The sequence below is a fragment of the Trachurus trachurus genome, assembly GCF_905171665.1.
Source record: "Trachurus trachurus genome assembly, chromosome: 16".
In the NCBI taxonomy this organism is placed as follows: Eukaryota; Metazoa; Chordata; class Actinopteri; order Carangiformes; family Carangidae; genus Trachurus; species Trachurus trachurus.
The window spans coordinates 22116397-22135525 of NC_139902.1; the positions used below are offsets into that span (position 1 = coordinate 22116397).

The 19129-nt window shown below is 40.0% G+C and overlaps 1 protein-coding gene across 1 annotated transcript in view; it reads right to left on the minus strand.

Moving 5' to 3' along the window:
- Nucleotides 1-19129, minus strand: part of ulk4 (unc-51 like kinase 4) — a gene marked incomplete at both ends in the record, with an annotated part of 69140 nt that overhangs the window by 38096 nt on the left and 11915 nt on the right. Inside the window, 5 exons of the mRNA XM_083990312.1 lie at nt 2012-2139; nt 3887-4072; nt 4374-4535; nt 13693-13776; nt 17286-17393. Coding sequence (XP_083846438.1) covers nt 2012-2139; nt 3887-4072; nt 4374-4535; nt 13693-13776; nt 17286-17393 — 668 coding nt within the window. The remainder of the gene's footprint in view (nt 1-2011; nt 2140-3886; nt 4073-4373; nt 4536-13692; nt 13777-17285; nt 17394-19129) is intronic.

A 19129-nucleotide genomic window follows, 5' to 3' on the forward strand; every position in this document is an offset into this window, starting at 1 on the left:
ATGGGTTTTAGTTGGGGAGTAAAAACAATTGTAAGGGAAATGATTGGTATTTGATCTCTTCTTTTACTTCTCTTACCCCCACTATTTAATGGAAAATCTGACCTGGCAGTTCACATGTGTAAAATGCAAGACAGCCATAGCAGAGAAAGCAGAGTCTGAGACTGAAAAGAGAAGCATTTCAAAAAGAAAGAAAAAAAGGCAGCGAAGACACGTGGATAGAGACATTTATAATCATCCATATGTCAGTAATCTAGGGCATCAAACTGGAATACCAACTGGTCATAAATTACCAAGGGAACTGGGTGTATATATCATGCATATGCATCTGATTATATGAGCAATGCACATTCACAGCTGCACTGCAAGTTAGTGTGGGGTGAAACACAGGACAACCAGCTCTAATGAACCATTTGAAGTTCCAGTAAAGTTACAATATGCAGCAGCATAAACTGGATGTCCAGGGTACATACATTCATACAGTATTATCATTCCCACGGCTGCTGTGCTAGTTAACTCAAAGGTTACACAGAGTGCAACCGCCTGCCAACAACCCCAGGCAGACTTTTTTTTTTTGAAGAAGCCTCCTTTCAAAAGGCAGTCTGCTTTAAATAACAGATAACTGTGCTGAATGCAACACATTTGCCTCAGGACAAATTACTCGATGTATGGGCTGTATGATGAAATTTATTGGTTTAATAATGAAATTAATCTTTGAGTTTGTGGCATAACATAGCCAAGCTAATTTGGTTGAATGTGAAAATCAACAAATTTTCTCTCTATCTTCAGTAAAAAAAAAAATCCTACAATTCTGGTTGTTATTGTTGTTGTTGTTTCAACACAACATTTTAAAGATGATCAAGAGAAGTGGGAGGAAACTGACGTAAATTTGAAGTGTCAGCAAAAAGGTCTAAATTCATTGACCCTGTTCAGACGTTGTATCACCATCCATCCCAGTTTAATTTAATCTCAAGTGGTCGGTTCTAAGTGCAGGTGTGAATGCACCGAGATGTATTCAGGACACATTTGAGATCTGATCACTCAGACCACATGTGGAGGGTGTCTGGGCCACACGTCCACTTTCCTTTTGCTGTGTGAACACAAATGTGTCTAAGCCACACTGAAGGACCATCTCCTCCACTGCAGTCCTCTGCCAGAGTCTACTTAATCCCACCAGTCACTCTCTTATCTAGATAAAACAAGATTTGACCATAAAAAAATGCTCTAAATATTTTACAAATGCATAATGCAATTAGGTTGATTAGTTGTTGTGGCAACTAGTACACATGCCAATAACTATAAAATGAACAACTGCAAAAACTTAATTTTTTTCCCCCAACACACCATGTACTGAAGAAGGATTTTAATTTTAGTGACATCGTCACTGAATCAGAGAACACACAGTGAAAGCTACAGCTGAATAATTAAAGGGGAATCCCACCCTGATAAGGAATTCACAAATGCTATTTGTTTGTTCTCTGACAGTTCAGTCTATGTGTGAGCAACTGCAGAAACTAATTAGCCAGTGGTCTGACAGACTGAGTGGGGTTATAAGTAATCCTCACTGGTCCAAATCGCAGTGCACTGAGCTATGCGGTAAGATAACAGTTAAAGACACACATCACCCTCATTTGTTATCATACGAGTAAAAAGAGTGTTTTTATTAGCAAAAATCAAATACTATTTCAAACACAGTCCTCCATGGTATAGAGGATAGATCAAACACTGATCTCTCACAACTGGTTATTGTAAGAGCACACAGTTGCAGACAAACCTTAATAATGTTTGCCATGTCAGAAGGCTGTAAGAGAATTTCACTTCATCTCATCCATTTTATAAATAAATACTTAGTCAAAGTAAGTGATGAAAATCTTCTAGTTGTTGCCCAGTTAACACAATAAAACTAATTTACATCCAGCACATTTATTTGGTTGGATTGTAGTACAGGCTTTCACTCGTCTCTATATGTGAGGCACGCCTGTGTGTGCATATGTGTGAGTGTGAATTTATTTACCTGTGCTGACAGCAGTAAAGTAGTATGTGCGAGTTGTCCTGTATTAGTAGCAGCAGTAGTAGTAATGCTTTGGCTCTTGTTACTGTGGATGGACTCTCGAGACAGCGCAGCACCTTCAACACCAAATCCTACAAGACACAAACACGAATGAATAAAGTACAAGTCTTCTTGAGACTAGTTATGTGTTTCTGCTGGTGTACAATCCAAAATGCTTTACTTTGCAATTCAAATACAAGTCAGCCATGTGGATGTTTGGATATTTGGTTAGGTTGCATTTGTATTTTCCAAATGTTGTTTTCATGTCTATTTTTGTGATTTTATTTGTGTACACTGTCTTGGTTTATTATGTCAGGGGCTGGAGAGAGAGGGTGATGTGGGTTTGTTGGTGGGAGGAAAACAAAGAAAAAGGTGCTGGATAAGCTGTTGTATTACACTTTTCCTTGTATCATGTGTATGGAGAGAAAAATGTTTCTACACTGAACACAACTGAGTTTATCATATTCTAAGATTTTACTGCACTGTATCCAAATGACATATGCACAAAAATAAGAAATGATTTCATGAAACATTTTCCCTAAGGTGAAGAGAAAAAAAAAACATAAATTTCTGAAAATGCTTCAAACTATCAGACCAAAACTTAATCAGCTCAGACTCTACCTGCACACACACACACATCCTCACACAAACTTGTGTGCCTACAGCTACTTCAGACGCTCATTCACTCAGCATAAATTCAGCAGCAGTAACTGGTTGGGGGGAAAAAAATAGACTGGCCAGCATTCATTACTATTATCATTATCACCAACACCATACACTACTGGCTGTGTATGTCTGTGCATGAGTGTTTGAGAGTTAATGTGAGAGAATGTGCATACATGAATGTTTATGGGGCAACACACCAAGTTAATTAATTTCAAAGCCCAGTAGTGTGTGCCTAGCTGATAAGTCCCTCCCCACTACCCATAATGCTTTGCTGAAGTAGAAGGCTGCAGCGCTTTCATTCAGCCAATTAGCCCAGATACTGACACACACACTACAAATTAGTGTATGTGCATTTGTGGACACACACACACACACACACACACACACACACACACACACACACACACACACACACACACACACACACACACACACACACACACACACACACACACACACACACACACACACACACACACACACACTAACAGACAGAGTTCTGTGTAAACAAACTCTTGGACTGTCTGTCTTTGTGCCAGGGGTGGGGGAAGGGGGGTTGGTAGGGGGGTGAATGCATATCAGTGTATAATTAGAGTAGAGTTGAAGTACTAAGTTTGTATTCTGGTGTTAAATTGGAAATGCTCAATGCAAATCAATTCAGTTCAGAGTCAATTACCAATGCTAGACTCCAAGTAAAAAACCTTCAAATCAATTTTAGCCCCTCTGCCTTACCAAGATTAGCACTTCACATACACACTACATGAGCTGTCTTATAAAAAATTAAATAAGTAATTCCTGACAAATTAGTTCATGCACAGTTCAGCATTAGTTCATGAACTGTATGGAAGAGAGAGAGGCAGAGAGAGAGGAGGGAAGTGAAAGAGTGAGAGAGTAAGTATGACATACAGGTTTTACAGATTTGAAGTTTATTTTGTTCCTGATGTTACAGTCTACGAGTGTTTTCATCCCTCGTGCAAAACCTTCCTTATTAGTGATATTCTCCACATAAATGTCTCTAAAAGTCGAACCCGGCTCAGCACTGATGTGACGCACAAATCTGTAGAACTTTCTCTGTAGTGATATCAATAAATTATAACACCGAAACAATATTTTTGTTTGCTTTGAGGTTTGATATGTAAACTGCGTCTGTATTTGCTTTTGGAAGACACATACCTTGCTCTGTGTGACACGGTGTGTTTGGATTTGTGAGGCAACTAAGGCAGAGGCCATCGCAGTGAGCAAGTGCTGCTGGACCCTGGCTCCTGCTGCACCCACGCTCTCCAAGATGGCCACGGAGCCAGATGTGTCAATCACTGCCAAGAAGACGGCTGGGACCACCCGGGCCAGCCTAGAAAGAGACTGTAAACACACACATATACACACAGGTAATGTATATCATTCACAGATTATGTGTTTGCAGTCCCTGTAATGTCATGTTGCACTCGATGTTGTTGCTCATGTTAAACTGCAATGTTGCATAACATGGAGCACCAAATCTGCACATGGACATGGATATCAAATTCTGCTGTTAATCAATGTACATGTAAAGCTAAGTTATTGCATGTGCAACAAGTCATTATCATGTAGCTTTACATATATGTACACAGTCATACTTACACATGCCTGTGTTCAGTGTGTATTTTCATGTGTGTGAACTTACAGAGATCGCCGTTACTCTGACGGCCTCCACAGTGGAGTGAGTGAACAGGTACCACAGGGCGGAGCCGATGTCTGTAGTAACCAGGTGGTGGGTGGAGCCAGAAACAGTGGTGGAGATGTTCTCTATGATTTTTGCAACCATATGATGAACCGTGGGATCATCCTGTAAGACGGACACATAAACACATTTGAATCATTCACTGTTTATTCACTATGGTGCAGTAACCCCAGCGAGTTCAAGAATTTATTATTTACTGAAATTATGAATTTAAATTGGCATTGACAAACTGACACTTGATAGATTTAGCAGAAACTCTTAAAACACTTGTAGAGTGTAATGCTAAACCTATAATACAGCGTCACAAAGACACAGCCTTTTTTGCATATAAATATTCAAGCCAATTAAAAATGGATTATCTAGTTTTGCTGGTCCAAATAATGACAGATGTTTTTGGAACCATATTCAGAAGCTTCCTGAAAGAGGACGTGGAAAAAAAAAAAACAGAAAAAAAAACCTTGTTTACAGTGGCATAGTCTTTAAATGGACAAGGACAGGGAAGAGAAAGTGGACACTGAGAAACATGCAGAGACAGTGTAAACAGAAACAACATACTTTTCTAAAATACAGTATATGTGCTGAAAATGAAGCTTAGAGAAAGTTCAGTCATAGAGACTACCTCTTACGTTTCTGGATGCTGTTCACCATTCTCTTGTTTCTCTCTCTCTCTCTCCCTACTCCTGGTAATCACCTGACTCCAGGTGTTTGGCAACCAATCAGATCGTGCCACAATCTAAACCAGCCAATCAAGTTGTCCTCATCGTATTTTAAAATCCGATTTGTTCCCCACTCTCCCACTGTGAGATGTCATTTCATTGCGCTTGCTGCGACCCCGACCCCAACTTTCACTTATGTGCTTTTTATCCTGGTGGATCATGGTGACCTCATCTCCTTCATCGTGTCCAGTCAGGCCAAGCTCATCATTACAACCAGATCTCCAGCTTTTCATCTTCCTATTTTCAGACCATGACCAGTGTCTATACACTGGGAAAGGTGGTCACCCCCTTTCCACATGATGACATCACAATGGGGTATTACCCAAAGACTCTTCTTGTTTGCACATGGCGATAAAGTTTTGTTCATTCACCCATTGAAGTAAAATCAGATCAGTCAAGTTGTGTGTGTCTTCTATTTGCTGCATCACTGTGCATGTGCCTCCCTGCTGTGCTGTTCCCTCTAGTGCTATGTGTCCCAACATGACTTTCTTCTTGTCCATCCTGTGATGACATCATGTGCATAGCATCCTCTAACTCATTGTTAACTTACAAATTAAAAACTCAATTACAGAAAAATGTCATATAGCAAAAGGGAGAGTTGAACAATGAACTAACACAATCACAAACTGGCAATTAGATTAGCTCTCAACATCACCTCAATACAAAAGGGAGAGAGAGGTTGCGTGTGTGCATGTGTGAAAATATACGAGTGTTGGTGCGCTAGTGTTTGTGTGTATGCTTATGTGTATACTGCATGTGCCCACACACCTTTGCCTGAGTAGAGAATAGTTGTTTGTGTTCAGACAATGGGGCCATGCTAATGAAATCTCTGAGGCTGAGGAAATGAGTTTTTCCAGTAAAGTCATTGTGGAGAAAGACAGGAAGTGGAACAGAAGTGATTGCCTCTGTCAGGTTATTGTTGTGTTTCACTGTGTTACATCACTTAGACACTACTCTCTAGATATGAGATACAATGGAGCCTATTCATAAAATAGAGCTGACTATATTTCCTGGTAAAGGTTCATAATAACAGCTAAAACATTACTTTCACTGTGACAATTTATCATGGTAATTCTTGAAGGGGTGTGAGTGATAGATAATACCATTGTGACACTACTTAATTGTTTCAAATGTTACACATAACTGCATGGGCGCTCCACACATTTGTGTATGTATGGAACATACAAAACTTAAAAGAGACCTAAAAAAAAAGACAGAATATAATAATTAAAATTGGTCGTAGTCTCAACCCACACTAATGGTGCCTGTTCAAGTTTTTAGTTTGTTTCTTCACAGTCAACCTAAGCTGAGGTCAATATGAACTTGTGTCATCTACAATGGACCCAAAGCAAGTTTCATTTAACAAGTTATGTCTAAATACACTATGTTTCATGGTATCCCTCTTGCTCTTTTGTTGATTATTGATTATATGAATTAGGCTGCAGAAATGGTTTCTATCTAGACGATAACTTTAGACGATTATAGGCATTAATTCAAACTGACCAGATTGTTATTCTCTCTACATGAGAGAGCACTGGCTGTCAGTTCAGGTGTTAAACCATGTTTTATTTTCTCATAATTTTTAGTTTCAAGAAATGATTTACCTGAACCTAGTCTGACTTTACATATGCACTCCCACAAGCACCAGCAAAATACTGTTGATATTGATGTGCAGAAACCAGAACCAAACAGAAAATCTTGATTTTGACATTTGCAAGGTATCAATGGTCAGGCTGTGATCCACAGTTATCTAACATTTCACAAAAATGAGAGACACTATTCAGTCATATGGGAACTCTAATCATAACTGATAGCTTAAGTAACCTACCAATTAATCCAATATAGGACATCACATTGTATATTCAACACCAAGGGACTACGTAGCATGACAACATAATGAATCCTCTGGCACCCCTCTGGGAACCGGTCGAATGGTCTGTTCCAGCATTCCCCAGGCCGTGCGGGCCAGCTCACTAATGAGCCCACGGGGGAGAACCCACTGTCTGTGTGTTTAATAGACTGTAGCCCTGCCAGGAACTACACAGAGGAAGAGAGAGAGGGGGAGACTGAAAGAAAGAGAGAGAAAGATAGAATGAGAGAGATATCCTTACATGTGGTGGGAAACAAGCAGCACATGCAAGAAACTCCATCATTATGATGCAGGGAGAGAAATTCAGGAGACAGAGGAAAGAGTAAGTTATTCTCATTATAATTTTTCCCAGTGTGAGAAACAAGTTCATCCAAGAAACACACTCATTATATTATACTCAGTGTCCTACTTAAACCCCACATCTCCAGAAAGTCAACTATAAAGAAAAAAAAGTGAAATTTTTGCAATGGTTTTCCCGATACTTTAGCTACAAGGTCATCTATGACATTTTTTCCTAACACACATGGCTTTGCCAAGTTTGAACCTAAATGATGAGAAATATGTAATTTTGCATGACACCACCAAAATTACACAACACAGCCTTTTTATCTCACAATACTACAACAGCTTTGGAGTTGAGCGCTGTGTTTGACAAGACAGACCAACATGATGATACCATTTTTTGTTGCATGTCAATCTCACCCCCTCTCGCCACAGAATATAAATATACTGAGGTAATTGTTAAGCGGATAGTAATGTAGTTTTCATTAGACTAAAAGCACCTTTAACTTTGGCAGTTAGTAAGTCAACAGTTATTGGAAAAACGTGATAAAATCTGTCATCATCAGTCCAACAGTGGTCCCACACTGTACCGTGCCTGCGGCAAAATTCAGACTGTCAAAAATCTAAGACCAAGAGAATGACTGCTGTCATGACCAACGTCTACACACCAAGCAATTGGATGAGACACAGAAGAGTAGCCGGTGTGACATTTCTTCACAGCAGCAAAAGCACAGATGTCATTTATGACATTAATATACTAACTATATTCCATTTAGGTGAGCTTGATGGAATTGAGCCATCTTTTACAAACTTTGTTTATCCAATGTTTCATATGTCATTCAGTGATGCATACTGTACATTCTCACTTCAAACATCCAGTCATGATTTCTGAGCAGGCCATTTCTCCATCTATCTATCTTATCCATCCATTGTCTTGCATGGTTGTGGGGGAGCTGACACAGGGCGTGGGGCAGGGCACACCCTGGACAAGTCAGAAGTCTATCACAGAGCCAACATACAATGCAAACACACTCACGATTGTAGGGAAGCATGCATTCTTCGATTTTAGATTTTCTGGGTTTGAGTTTGGCAACTGCTAAAAAAAACATGTAACTACCTTGTAGCTACTACACTGATGTATCCAGTTTAAACAGGATTTCCACCCTTTTTCATCAGGTTTCAACAGGACTAACTGGCTTATTGGTAACTGTCTTAAATCAAAAATCCCCCTTATTCTACAGCCCAGGGCTGACAGACAAGACATACACAACTTTGAACCCCGGGCTAGAAAAAAAGTTTGAAAAACCTTGGTTTTCAGATGAAAAGAGTTAAAGGCTAGGCAGATATGGAACAATAAAATCCTGTCTTCAAGTGTTGATCAGTAGATTAGTTTTATATCCCAACATGTTTGCACCTGGACTCTGAGCCTCAAGTAGAAAGAGATATACATCACAAAAACTACATCACATCAACTGATGCTGGATTTGTCTGTATGCCTGTGTGTGCACAAGAGAGTGTGTTCACATGTCTGATGTGGTTTTCCTCTGTAATTAAAGTCCTTTAGAAGCCAGTGCACCTGGTCTTGAATAAGCCCTTATGGCACAGACAGACACCATCTATCAACCTCTCACAGCACATCTAACACCACTAATAATCACACTCAAAGAGAGAGACAGACTGTCTGATTAACAGGCCAGCAGACAGACAGTGAGGCGTGAAGAAAGAGGGAGAAACGTGGTCAAAACAGCAGAAAAGAGCAACAAGTAGAGGTACAAACAGACACGGGGGATAGAGACCGAACAGCCAAAAAGACAAAAAGATAAGCACATGTGAATTAACAGGCAAATTAGCAGACAAAACGAGGAGAGACTGGCATATTACCAAAACAGATACAAAGTGCAATACAGACAGACAATCTGATAGGGCATCAGGACAGGCTCGTCCATAGATACGCAGTGTTAGCCATCATCTGTCCCTCCTTTTTGTGTGGATAAAGGACAGTGACAATCATTTTTTAAATGTATTAGTCAATGCAATATGGCGAGAGTACCTTATTATATCACGTGTGTGTGTGCGTGTGACTGCATGCACATTGAGTGGTCACATCCTATGTTAGAGACACAAGGGTAGGACCCATGACTGCCTTAGCGTCCCCCTCTGTTCTCCTCCCCTTTGTGAAAGATAGTGATAAATCATTAATAGGCTCACCACTGCTTTGTGTGTGTGTGCCTGTGTGTGTGTGTGTCTGTGTGTACGGGGAGTTCTGCCTTCTGCCCCTTGGCTTCTATCACTGTAATACTGTTCACATCCCATTTCTGCTGTACACGCACACACACACACACACACACACAGATTTTTCTTCATAGGCAGCAGAAGCATCATCTTGTTCATGCTCATAAATAATTTCCTGCAGCTCAAGTCTGGCCTGGAAACCTGTCTTTCACTCCATGCCATCCACTCCCCCTCTCCAAGTACAACTCTCTCTCTTTCCCTCTCTGACTTCCTGCCATCTTCTCCCCCTCTCCCACTGATCCTTCTGTCTCTTCCTCTCTGTCACTACCTCCACCACCACCATGCTCTCTTTGGCTTTGTGCCCCCCCGCCTCCCTCCAGTCGACCCTTCCTCTTGTACGACGATCCCTATCCCCTTCTCCCGTGCTTTACTTGTAAATCAGGAAAACTCTCAACAGCAGTGGAGGGGGGCTGGGGAGATCCGGCAGGTCAGAATACGCATCAAAACCACACTGCCTGGAGCACATTAGACAGGGTCTTGGCTCCGCATCTCCATGCTGTCATGCAATAAAGAGTGTGTGGCACTCAATTTACATTTAGGCCATTGGCAGAGAATTTCCTTGTCCAAACAACACTGTACTAAAACTGCATCACCAAGTATTTGATGCACTGCTGATGGAATAAAACAATGTCAATGCGAATGCAACTGATCGTATCAGACAATATAAGTTACAAAAAGGCTGTTGTAGCGTGGTTTCAAATGTCAAAGGTGTCAGACTTCAGAACTGCACAAACTCACAGTAAGGCCAAAGCAAACTGCTACCATCTTAACATCTCTGTGTAGGAGTTAACACATATTTAGCTTTCAATTCAAGGTCAACAGCAACAATCCTAACAGCAACAACAGCAACAATCAGTCTCTTTGTATCTTAAAAGGCCCCATCCCACATTTGACTGATCTTTGAAAATCTACTTAGTGCAATAACTTTATCAAAAACTGAAGTGATCAGTATTTCTATCAATTTCTATCAACTCTGATGCTGCTCCTTGTGACATGAACAATTACCACACAACTCTTTGTTCAGCTGTATGCAGCATTTTAGTTTGTTATGGTTTTTAGGCATAAACTTGACTCTCAAAATGTTGTTCCTGTAGCAAGAAGCAGGACCAAGCAAAAAAAAAAAAAAAAAATCTAAAAACCAAACAAATATGCATAATGAACCAAGCAGAATTTAAAAATACAGTTACCAAAAAAATGTGACTTCACTTCTTCCCTGCTCTCCATCAACTGTCATGCTTCTGTCAAAGTTTATCTCAGATAGATTTTCCCCACATCTTTTCTCTCCTTGCCCTCTTTTTCTCCATCATCTCTTTCTCCCAATGACCTCTTTACTGACAAATTTCATGTTTCACTCTTCCTCATTATCTACTCTGTATTAACATCTTGCAAGACGGACAGGTATGGTTTTGGAAGAAGAGGGACTGGTACTTCAACTACTGTGGGGAAGTCAGTATATACTGTGCATGTGCATTATCTTATGGGTAAATAAATCCAACACAACTTCTTTTGCAAAATGCATATTTTCCCCAGTTTGCCTATAATTTCAGGTGAGCAAAGCAAAGCAAAAGTAAATAGCATGCAATTATTTGCCCTTTGGGAGGATCTTCATTTCTGTTCATGTCTGATAAGTGAGTTCCCTCTCTTTAACATATCTTTGTGAAATTGGTGGTGCTGCGATATTTGCACTCTGGTAATTATTTGCAGGCAGGTACCTGAGGAACAGTAATTAGGAAGCTAAACACAAACATGCTAATTACTAGAAAGCATGTTGGAGCCATCAAGCTATAGTGTCCTGCCAAGCTCCAAGTTGCTAAGAGAAAGTTATGTCTAGGGTGGCATGGTGGTTAGCACTGCCGCTTTATAGCAAGAAGGTTCTGGGGCTTTTCTGGGTGGAGTTTCCATGTTCTTCCTGTGGCTGTGTGGGCTTTGTGCTCCGACTTCCTCCCAGAGCCCAAAGACATGCATACTAGGTCAGACTCTTAATTGCCCATAGGTGTGAATATGAGTATTGTTTGTCTCTATGAGTCAGCCCTGTCCAGGGGCTGGGATTGGCTCATGGATGGATGATGTGACATCATCTGTATTGTAACTGGCTACAAATGATCTTTTATGCAACAGGTCAATTTCTGGTGTGTCAGGGTTGAAATTGGATGGTGTGTCACACACACCACAACATACAATAGCTTCCTCTATTTTGGCCTCTGCAAAACAAATTTCATGAAATCTCAACTTTACGCTTTTCATTATTTCCTTTGTCTCTGAGACACAATTTAATGTATTTAACTGATGCTGCAAACATAAACAGCAGTTGTGCATTAGGAAATATATCATTATATCTCGACAATACAATTATATGACTTTCTATGTTAGGATAGTAGGCTATGGTATGTTATGGCCACCTTGTTAATGCTTGGCGTGTAATGCCCATGAGACAAAGTTTGACTATTAGGGAGCACTGTAATAATAATACCAAATGTACTTGTGCATCCACAGCAAAAACAGCCAGTCAGGAGTAGATAGGATTGAGAGAGGGAGGGGAGAGGAGGGTGAGAAAGAAACGGGAAGAGGGAGGCAGGTTGGGTCTGAGGATGAGTGTCTGGTCCCTAAGGCTGCATGTGTGTGTGTGTGTGTGTGTGTGTTTCCATCAGCGTACTCTCACAGCTCAATAATGATAAATAAGTCAACCTCCTTTCTCCTCCCCTCAAACCCTCTCCCTGCTCCTGTCACACGTACCCCTCCTCTGTTCATCTACCCCCCACCCCCCACTACACTCCCAGTGGTAATGAAGCAACAGTAGGTACTAGCTGACAACTGTGCAGACCAGAGTTTCATCTATATTCATTCTGCTATAGTGGGCCACCACAGTAAGACCCCATCTAACTCTGAATGACAAAACAACATCCATCCATCTCCGGTTCTCCTTCTTCCTGTCCACTGCATCTCGCCAAAATATTCCTCATTCGCCAGCATTGGTTGACCAAGTAAGAACACTATATACACTGTAATACACTATCATGTATTATAATGTCATATGGAGAGCACTTGCTTCAATGCAATGCAAAATCTAAATAAGTAAAGTATCTTCTATAGTCTACCATGTCTACAATGAATTAAGAAGGAAACAGTGTACTAACTTTTTCAGGTGGTGAGATAGTTTGACACTGCAGTGCTAGTGGGGAAATGTTTTGTGGACTAATGAAAGATTGAACTGTTTGGGAAAAACATGTGGCCCTATAGTGGAAAAATGCTACTGCATACTAGCAAAGGTGTCCCAAAGGTGAGGTATGAGAGAGGATCATAATTCGGGGCTTTTCTGCCTCTGGGCCTGCACAATTCCCCATCATGGGTGGGAAACTGTATTCCCAAATTCATTGAAGAATCTTACAGGATGGCTTTTCAACAATATTCTCCAAACAGGCCTAACCTTATTTTATATAAAGTTTTGTTTACATGATCACAGTTTGTTTTACTAAGTGCTTGTGACATCTCATATGTGGCTTTGACTCACAACTGAACATTGAGATAAACATTGTGTAAATACAGTTTCAATCTCGGATGTTTAGTGACATTGTTATATTACCTGTTTATTATACATTTTATGGTACAGCTCTACTTGTTGTGACACACTAATAATAAGAGGGGAAGTATAATTAAATAGAAAAAGAGATGAGATGGTGAAAAGGAAAAAAAATGCAAAAAAGAGAGCCAGCAAAAAGAAAAGAGCTACGTATATTTCTGCTGGTGCTTCTGCTCCAACCACTGTATGTGTGTGTCTGGAGGGTCCTAATTGCTGCTGAGGTCAGGCTGCTGAGCAGTAAAGGGTTGTGTTTGATGCAGGTAAGAGTGTGAGTGTGTATGTGTGCGTGTGTGTACGTGCGCATGTGTGTGTGACTGCTCTGCATGCCCTTGACTTGCAGCTGGCAAACAACGCTTTAGGCTCCCACAGCTGCCTCATCATTACTGTTCACAGGGATCCCCTGCCACACACTTGCGCATACACACACACATACTCGAAGGCACACACAGTGAGAGAGACTTAGTCACAGCTACACAGGCACAGACACAAAAACAGACACACGCAGACATACACAGAGACACTCACCCCTTCCCGCAGGCTCCTCATTAAGCCAGTGTAGGCGGCAGCGGGAACGAACCACAGTCCCTCTGGGGAGCCTCTCTTCTCTTCCTGATAGAGAGGCATAGAAAAGACAGGGAGAAAGGGTGAGAGGAGAGAGGAGGGGGTATGGATGGGGGGGCGGGGGCAGTGTAGAAGTAGAGTGGGAGTGAGAGGAAGGCAGTGAGATAACGTGGAAGAGATGCAAGTAAAGAGAAGTGAGGAAAAGGGCAAGAAAGGGCCAAGTACGGGGGGAGAGATGGGAGCAAGAGGAGCCGTGACATCTTGATTACTTGGTTACCGTCTGTGCATGAACGCGCTTTCATAGCTATTTAAATTCAGTTGATTCTTTTCTTCAAAATATTGATTTTACTTAGAAACACAGTTTGTGCGAGCAGTATACATAATGTTTTCTTCAATTTTTCTTACTTAAATATCTCAGTCTTATTATTATGTAAGAGGCAGGAAAAAAGACTTTCACCGTACTCGTAAAAGTTTTCATTAGAAATTCACAGCCCTCCAGAAACTTCCCCAAATAGTCCCACAAGACATTTCAACTGGTGAAAATAGTTAAAAATGCCCATGATCAAGGTAATGTCTTCAAAGCCAATTACATTGTGTAAAACAAAGAACCAAATCGTCAATAAATATGAAAATAAATAAATATAAAATTATGTTTCGAGTATTCAGCTGCTCACGTTGAATAAGTGTACTACTACTTTTCCTAACAAAGTACAGTATACAGTACAGTCTCATAGCAGCAGTCATTACATTCCACAAAATTTGGATTATTTCAACCAGTAGTTTAAATTTTTTATGAAACATTGCTCTGAAACATTGCTACTGTGCAAGGCTCCAGGCTATATCTAACCTTGAGGATAAAGACAGCACTAGAGGCTATAGCTAATCGTTGTCATTGACTGGTGCTGCAGAGGAACAGAGGAGCAAATCAGGTGATTTTACTGGGGGACACTCTTAAAATGATTCCAATAAAACTGTTTCTCCTGACATTAAATGAGCAAAGTGTGTTCACCTGTGAGGGTGATTTCAAAGTCTTTAGGATTTTCATTAAAACTAGTTCTAATGAAGACATTAGCTGCCACTGCTGCTGTTTTATGTTATTGTATTCAATGAATGGTTGTGCAGTGAATGATGACTCACAGAACTGAATTTGTCTAACTTTTCTAACTGTACCCACCACATGGGAATCAATACCCAAATTACATTTTATGTAAGCCTCGTAAGTCGTAACAGTCCAAAGTCCAATACATAATCCTTGTGTTTGTCAATGTTTTGATCAAATCTCAACAATGTGCTGTCTTAGCTGCACATTCTGCACAGGGACTGCGCTACACAAGTAATGTGAGCTCTTCTGTGCCTCAGTTAAAATTCTGGGAGCAGCTTTCTGCATAAGTTATAATTGTATTACAGACTTTTTGGACCCTAGAGCAAAACGCTAGGGTTGTTAAGGTCTCTTGTTACAAGTACGCAGGCACGTCTCCCAGAGAGAGAATGGAAAGGCCTGAAACTTTGGATTTTCCTTAGGCAAAAAAAAGCTTTTGAATTTACCCTTTAAGTAAAAATAAACCCTAGTTTACTTTACTACACCTAAGTCTTCATTCACTAAATTGTGGAATTACATAGATCAAGAACACTTTGTCACCCCAAAAACTTTAGTCACAGTGAAAACAAAATTAGAGTCACTGCCTTGTGGTTTGCCTTTACCTATACCAGCTAAATAGCAGGGAATATGTCACAACCTCCTCTCCCTGAGTTACAGCATTGAATAACAGCCAAACGGTGTATTATTGTGATGTTTCAGTGAACAATATGTCAACAATAAATGATATCTCGGAACGAGTTAAAGAAATCAGTTAATTTCTGAGTTAATATTTGTTAGCAACACATTGCCATCAGTGGAAAATCCTGGCTCCTACAGGGTCTGCAATGTTAATTTATTTAAAGCGTCTAAAGGACACTGATGAGATATTCAACAGCTTCAGGAGAGTAATAAGTGTAATCAACCAGGGTGATTGATTTTTCAAGGTTATCCATCAGTCGTGCAAATAAATATCTTATACTTAATCGACTTGTTCAGTTAGATTGAGGTTAACCAGAGATAAATTGGGATCACCGTTTCTAATGAAGCCAAATGAGTTCTGAGGTCTGCTCCAGTCTTTCTCTTGTAATTTCCAGGGCTGGGGGTCAATTTAGTTTAGTCAGCATTTAAAATTAGGATTTACCACCAAAGGACAGAGCTCTCCATTTATTTTTTTTCATACAAGAGCTCACTAATATCCTTGGATTTTCTTGCATTTGGCATCAGCCATGGAGACTCATTGCACATTAATTACATTATTGAACACTGTTTACAGAGCAAACTAGAGGTGAACCACTCAACAGTTGCCTGACAGCAAGCCTGCTCCTGTTGGAGGTTGTTCTCAGCAGAACAAACAGCAAGTGGGTTATTGTATTCATTGTATTTCCCACAGCATGTAATTATATGAACCAATCAATGAATTTAATGATTTTTTTTCGATTAGGTCATTCCCAGGTCTAGTTTGTAGTAGTAGGCCTCAGAAACACTGAGAGCACTTGTCTGAGATTTAATTGAGGACACTGACACACTACAGGATACAGATTAGATCAACCATGTTTGATTGAAAAAAGAAGTCTCTTAAAAGCCAGGTCAGATCACTGCTTCATTCAAGTATGGTCATCTCAAGTGATGTACAAAACAGAAAATGCTATATGCTATAATTATGCTATATTTATACATCTATAAGACATCAAGCTCTGAGGATTATGCTCCCAATGATTTTGTGCAATGAATGTGCAATGAGTCAATGACTGCTACAGAAAACTCTCTTTGATTGATTATTTGTCAGTATGAAATGTACCTTTTGCTGTATACTGTCCACTATAACATAATTTAAGATAAAGACTTTTCTTACTTAAATGTTGTTTACCATGTTTCGCCTAACTTATGCCTGAGTTTGATATGTTAATGAATCACTTCAGATATGTCTAAGTTTGTATAACTGTGATGCCTGAAAAGCAGGATTGTGTTCATGTTTGACTTGACATTGAGTGACATGTATGGAGGTGTATTTAATTTATTCTTTCACAGTTGCTTGTTATGTTATGTGTAAAGTGTTTGGTAGGCCCATGTGGGCTGGATACCTTTGTTGTTTTTAAGTGTCAATGACTTAAATCAAATCACATTACCTTACCTATTACTGATCTGCTAAAAGTGAAGTCAACCGAAATAAACTGTCATGAGGGGATGCATTTAACATTTTTGAAAATGACTTCACATTTGTTTTAGTATAAGTGTTTTTGTCTTCATGTCTCTTCATTTCCCTCAGTCTTTAGTTTCATTTCTCAACTACAGTTGAGATTTTCACACGAGCCAGTGCCCAAGGAATTACACCAAAACTCAGACATCATTGCAAACCTTGATCAAATGTCACAACCTACCCTCTGTGCTGGCCTGTCAAATAAAAGCGCAGTACCAGAAAATAACTTTTAAAAATGTGGGGGGAAAGTAACACTCTTGTCGACAGTCATGCAGAGTCTACCTGAGATGCAATGAGGTACAGGAACTCTCCAAGTGGTGGCAGCAGGAACTGTTTTACTTTATTATTCCTTAGATTGTCCCTCAACAGGTCTGTCAATGTGGATACTGCCTGAAAAGAGAAACAAGAAGGCAACACAGTTTATCAACACTTTTGTTCTTTGTTGTTGTAAATTACCCAGAAAACTATGATCTATAAAACTGACACCAGCACAGCACTAATTTGTTTAGTATTTGCAATTCAGCTAATCAGATTATAGTTGGCTCAAATTAGACACTGATTTCAAACACTGATTTCTGCTATGTTATCACAATCGTTAGACTGATAAACTGACCAGGACATTGTTGGCAAAAATTGGCTCGTTCCAGATATACAGTGCCTGTGTCATATGTTGGCATTTGTGTAACAGGAAATGCCAAATAAGGTACAGTATACAGCAAATTAAGAAAAAGTGTCTCAGAGGGAACCAATCGATTTTTACACAGTAAAATGTTCAGTTGTTTACTCAGTCACATACAAAAATCACCAGAACGAGGAATACATATCAAGGTTGCTTATGCTATGTGTTTAACTGTTAACTGCAGTCTGACGTGTGGATGTGGATGTTGTCAAACTCTCCATCTCAGAGAATATCTTGTACCTTCTACATAGTGCTGAGGAGCATTGCTTAGTCAGACTCAGAATGACTAGCTGCTCTACTGACCTGTTAAACAATTCATTACAGATCTGCAGAGCTCTATCACTACTCTGGTGTTAAAGAACTTTTCATTCAGTTTTCCTTTGCACGTCACTGTTCATTTTCAATTAAACTACTTTTAATCTGCTTTGCAAATTCCCTGTTTATTCTTTGATTCTCCCTGGTTCATTATTTTTTCTTTTTGTACATTTTCATTTGCACTTCCTTCTATTCACTTCTAAATATTATTACTTCTCAACAGTAGTTTTAACTTTTTTTTCTCTACTTATTTATTTCCTCTTTCCAAATGTGTGTTGTGCAATCGAAACAAAGGAATTTCCCTGTGGGGATCATTTAAGTTTTTCTGATTCCGATTCTGATGAAATGAAGAAATGAAGGATAAGACAACAGTGAAAAGGAAGACGAAGAGGGAATGCATTAAACCGATAGGAAACACTAAATGAAGAAAAGAAAGAGGGAGAAAAGGGAAAGGGGATCGGGAAAGAGGGAGAGTATTAGTGAGAGATATGAGCTAGAGAGCAGCAACAACAATCTCAGTGAAAACCACTAAAATACATACACAAACACACACACACACTGAACTACATGGTAAAGGATACACATATAATAACAACACATACACATATGTGTATTCATAGCATTAAGTACATGCACACACATAACTAGATACACAAATTTACGCAATCATATGCAAGAAATGTGCGCATGCACACACACACAGAAAGAGAGAGAGCTAAGTATATGCAGAGACAGCCTTGCTGGCTCGCTGCTTCTTGGCATTAGCATTACTGCCAGCTTCCCCTCTCTGTGATCTGATGCAAGTTCTGCCTTACTCCTCTGCCTTCTCCACTTTTTCTTTCTCCATCTCTCTGTTCTCTCTCTCTCTTTCCTCTGTTGTTTTTCTCCCTATTTCTGTATTTTATTCTGCTCTACTTTTTTATTGGAGTATCAGGGTTGGCTGAGGAGGGTGGAGATCTCTTTCTGAGCTTGGTGTTGAATCTACCCCTTTGAGGTTCCTCGGCCTGGTAAGAATCTAGCAGCCCAGTGCAGAGCACGCTCATTCCCCCCCGAGGAAGCCTCAGCCTGAGGAACAGAGCCCTCTGAGCCAAGAGCAGTGATCACCCTCCTGGGTTAGATCCGTCCGGTGACG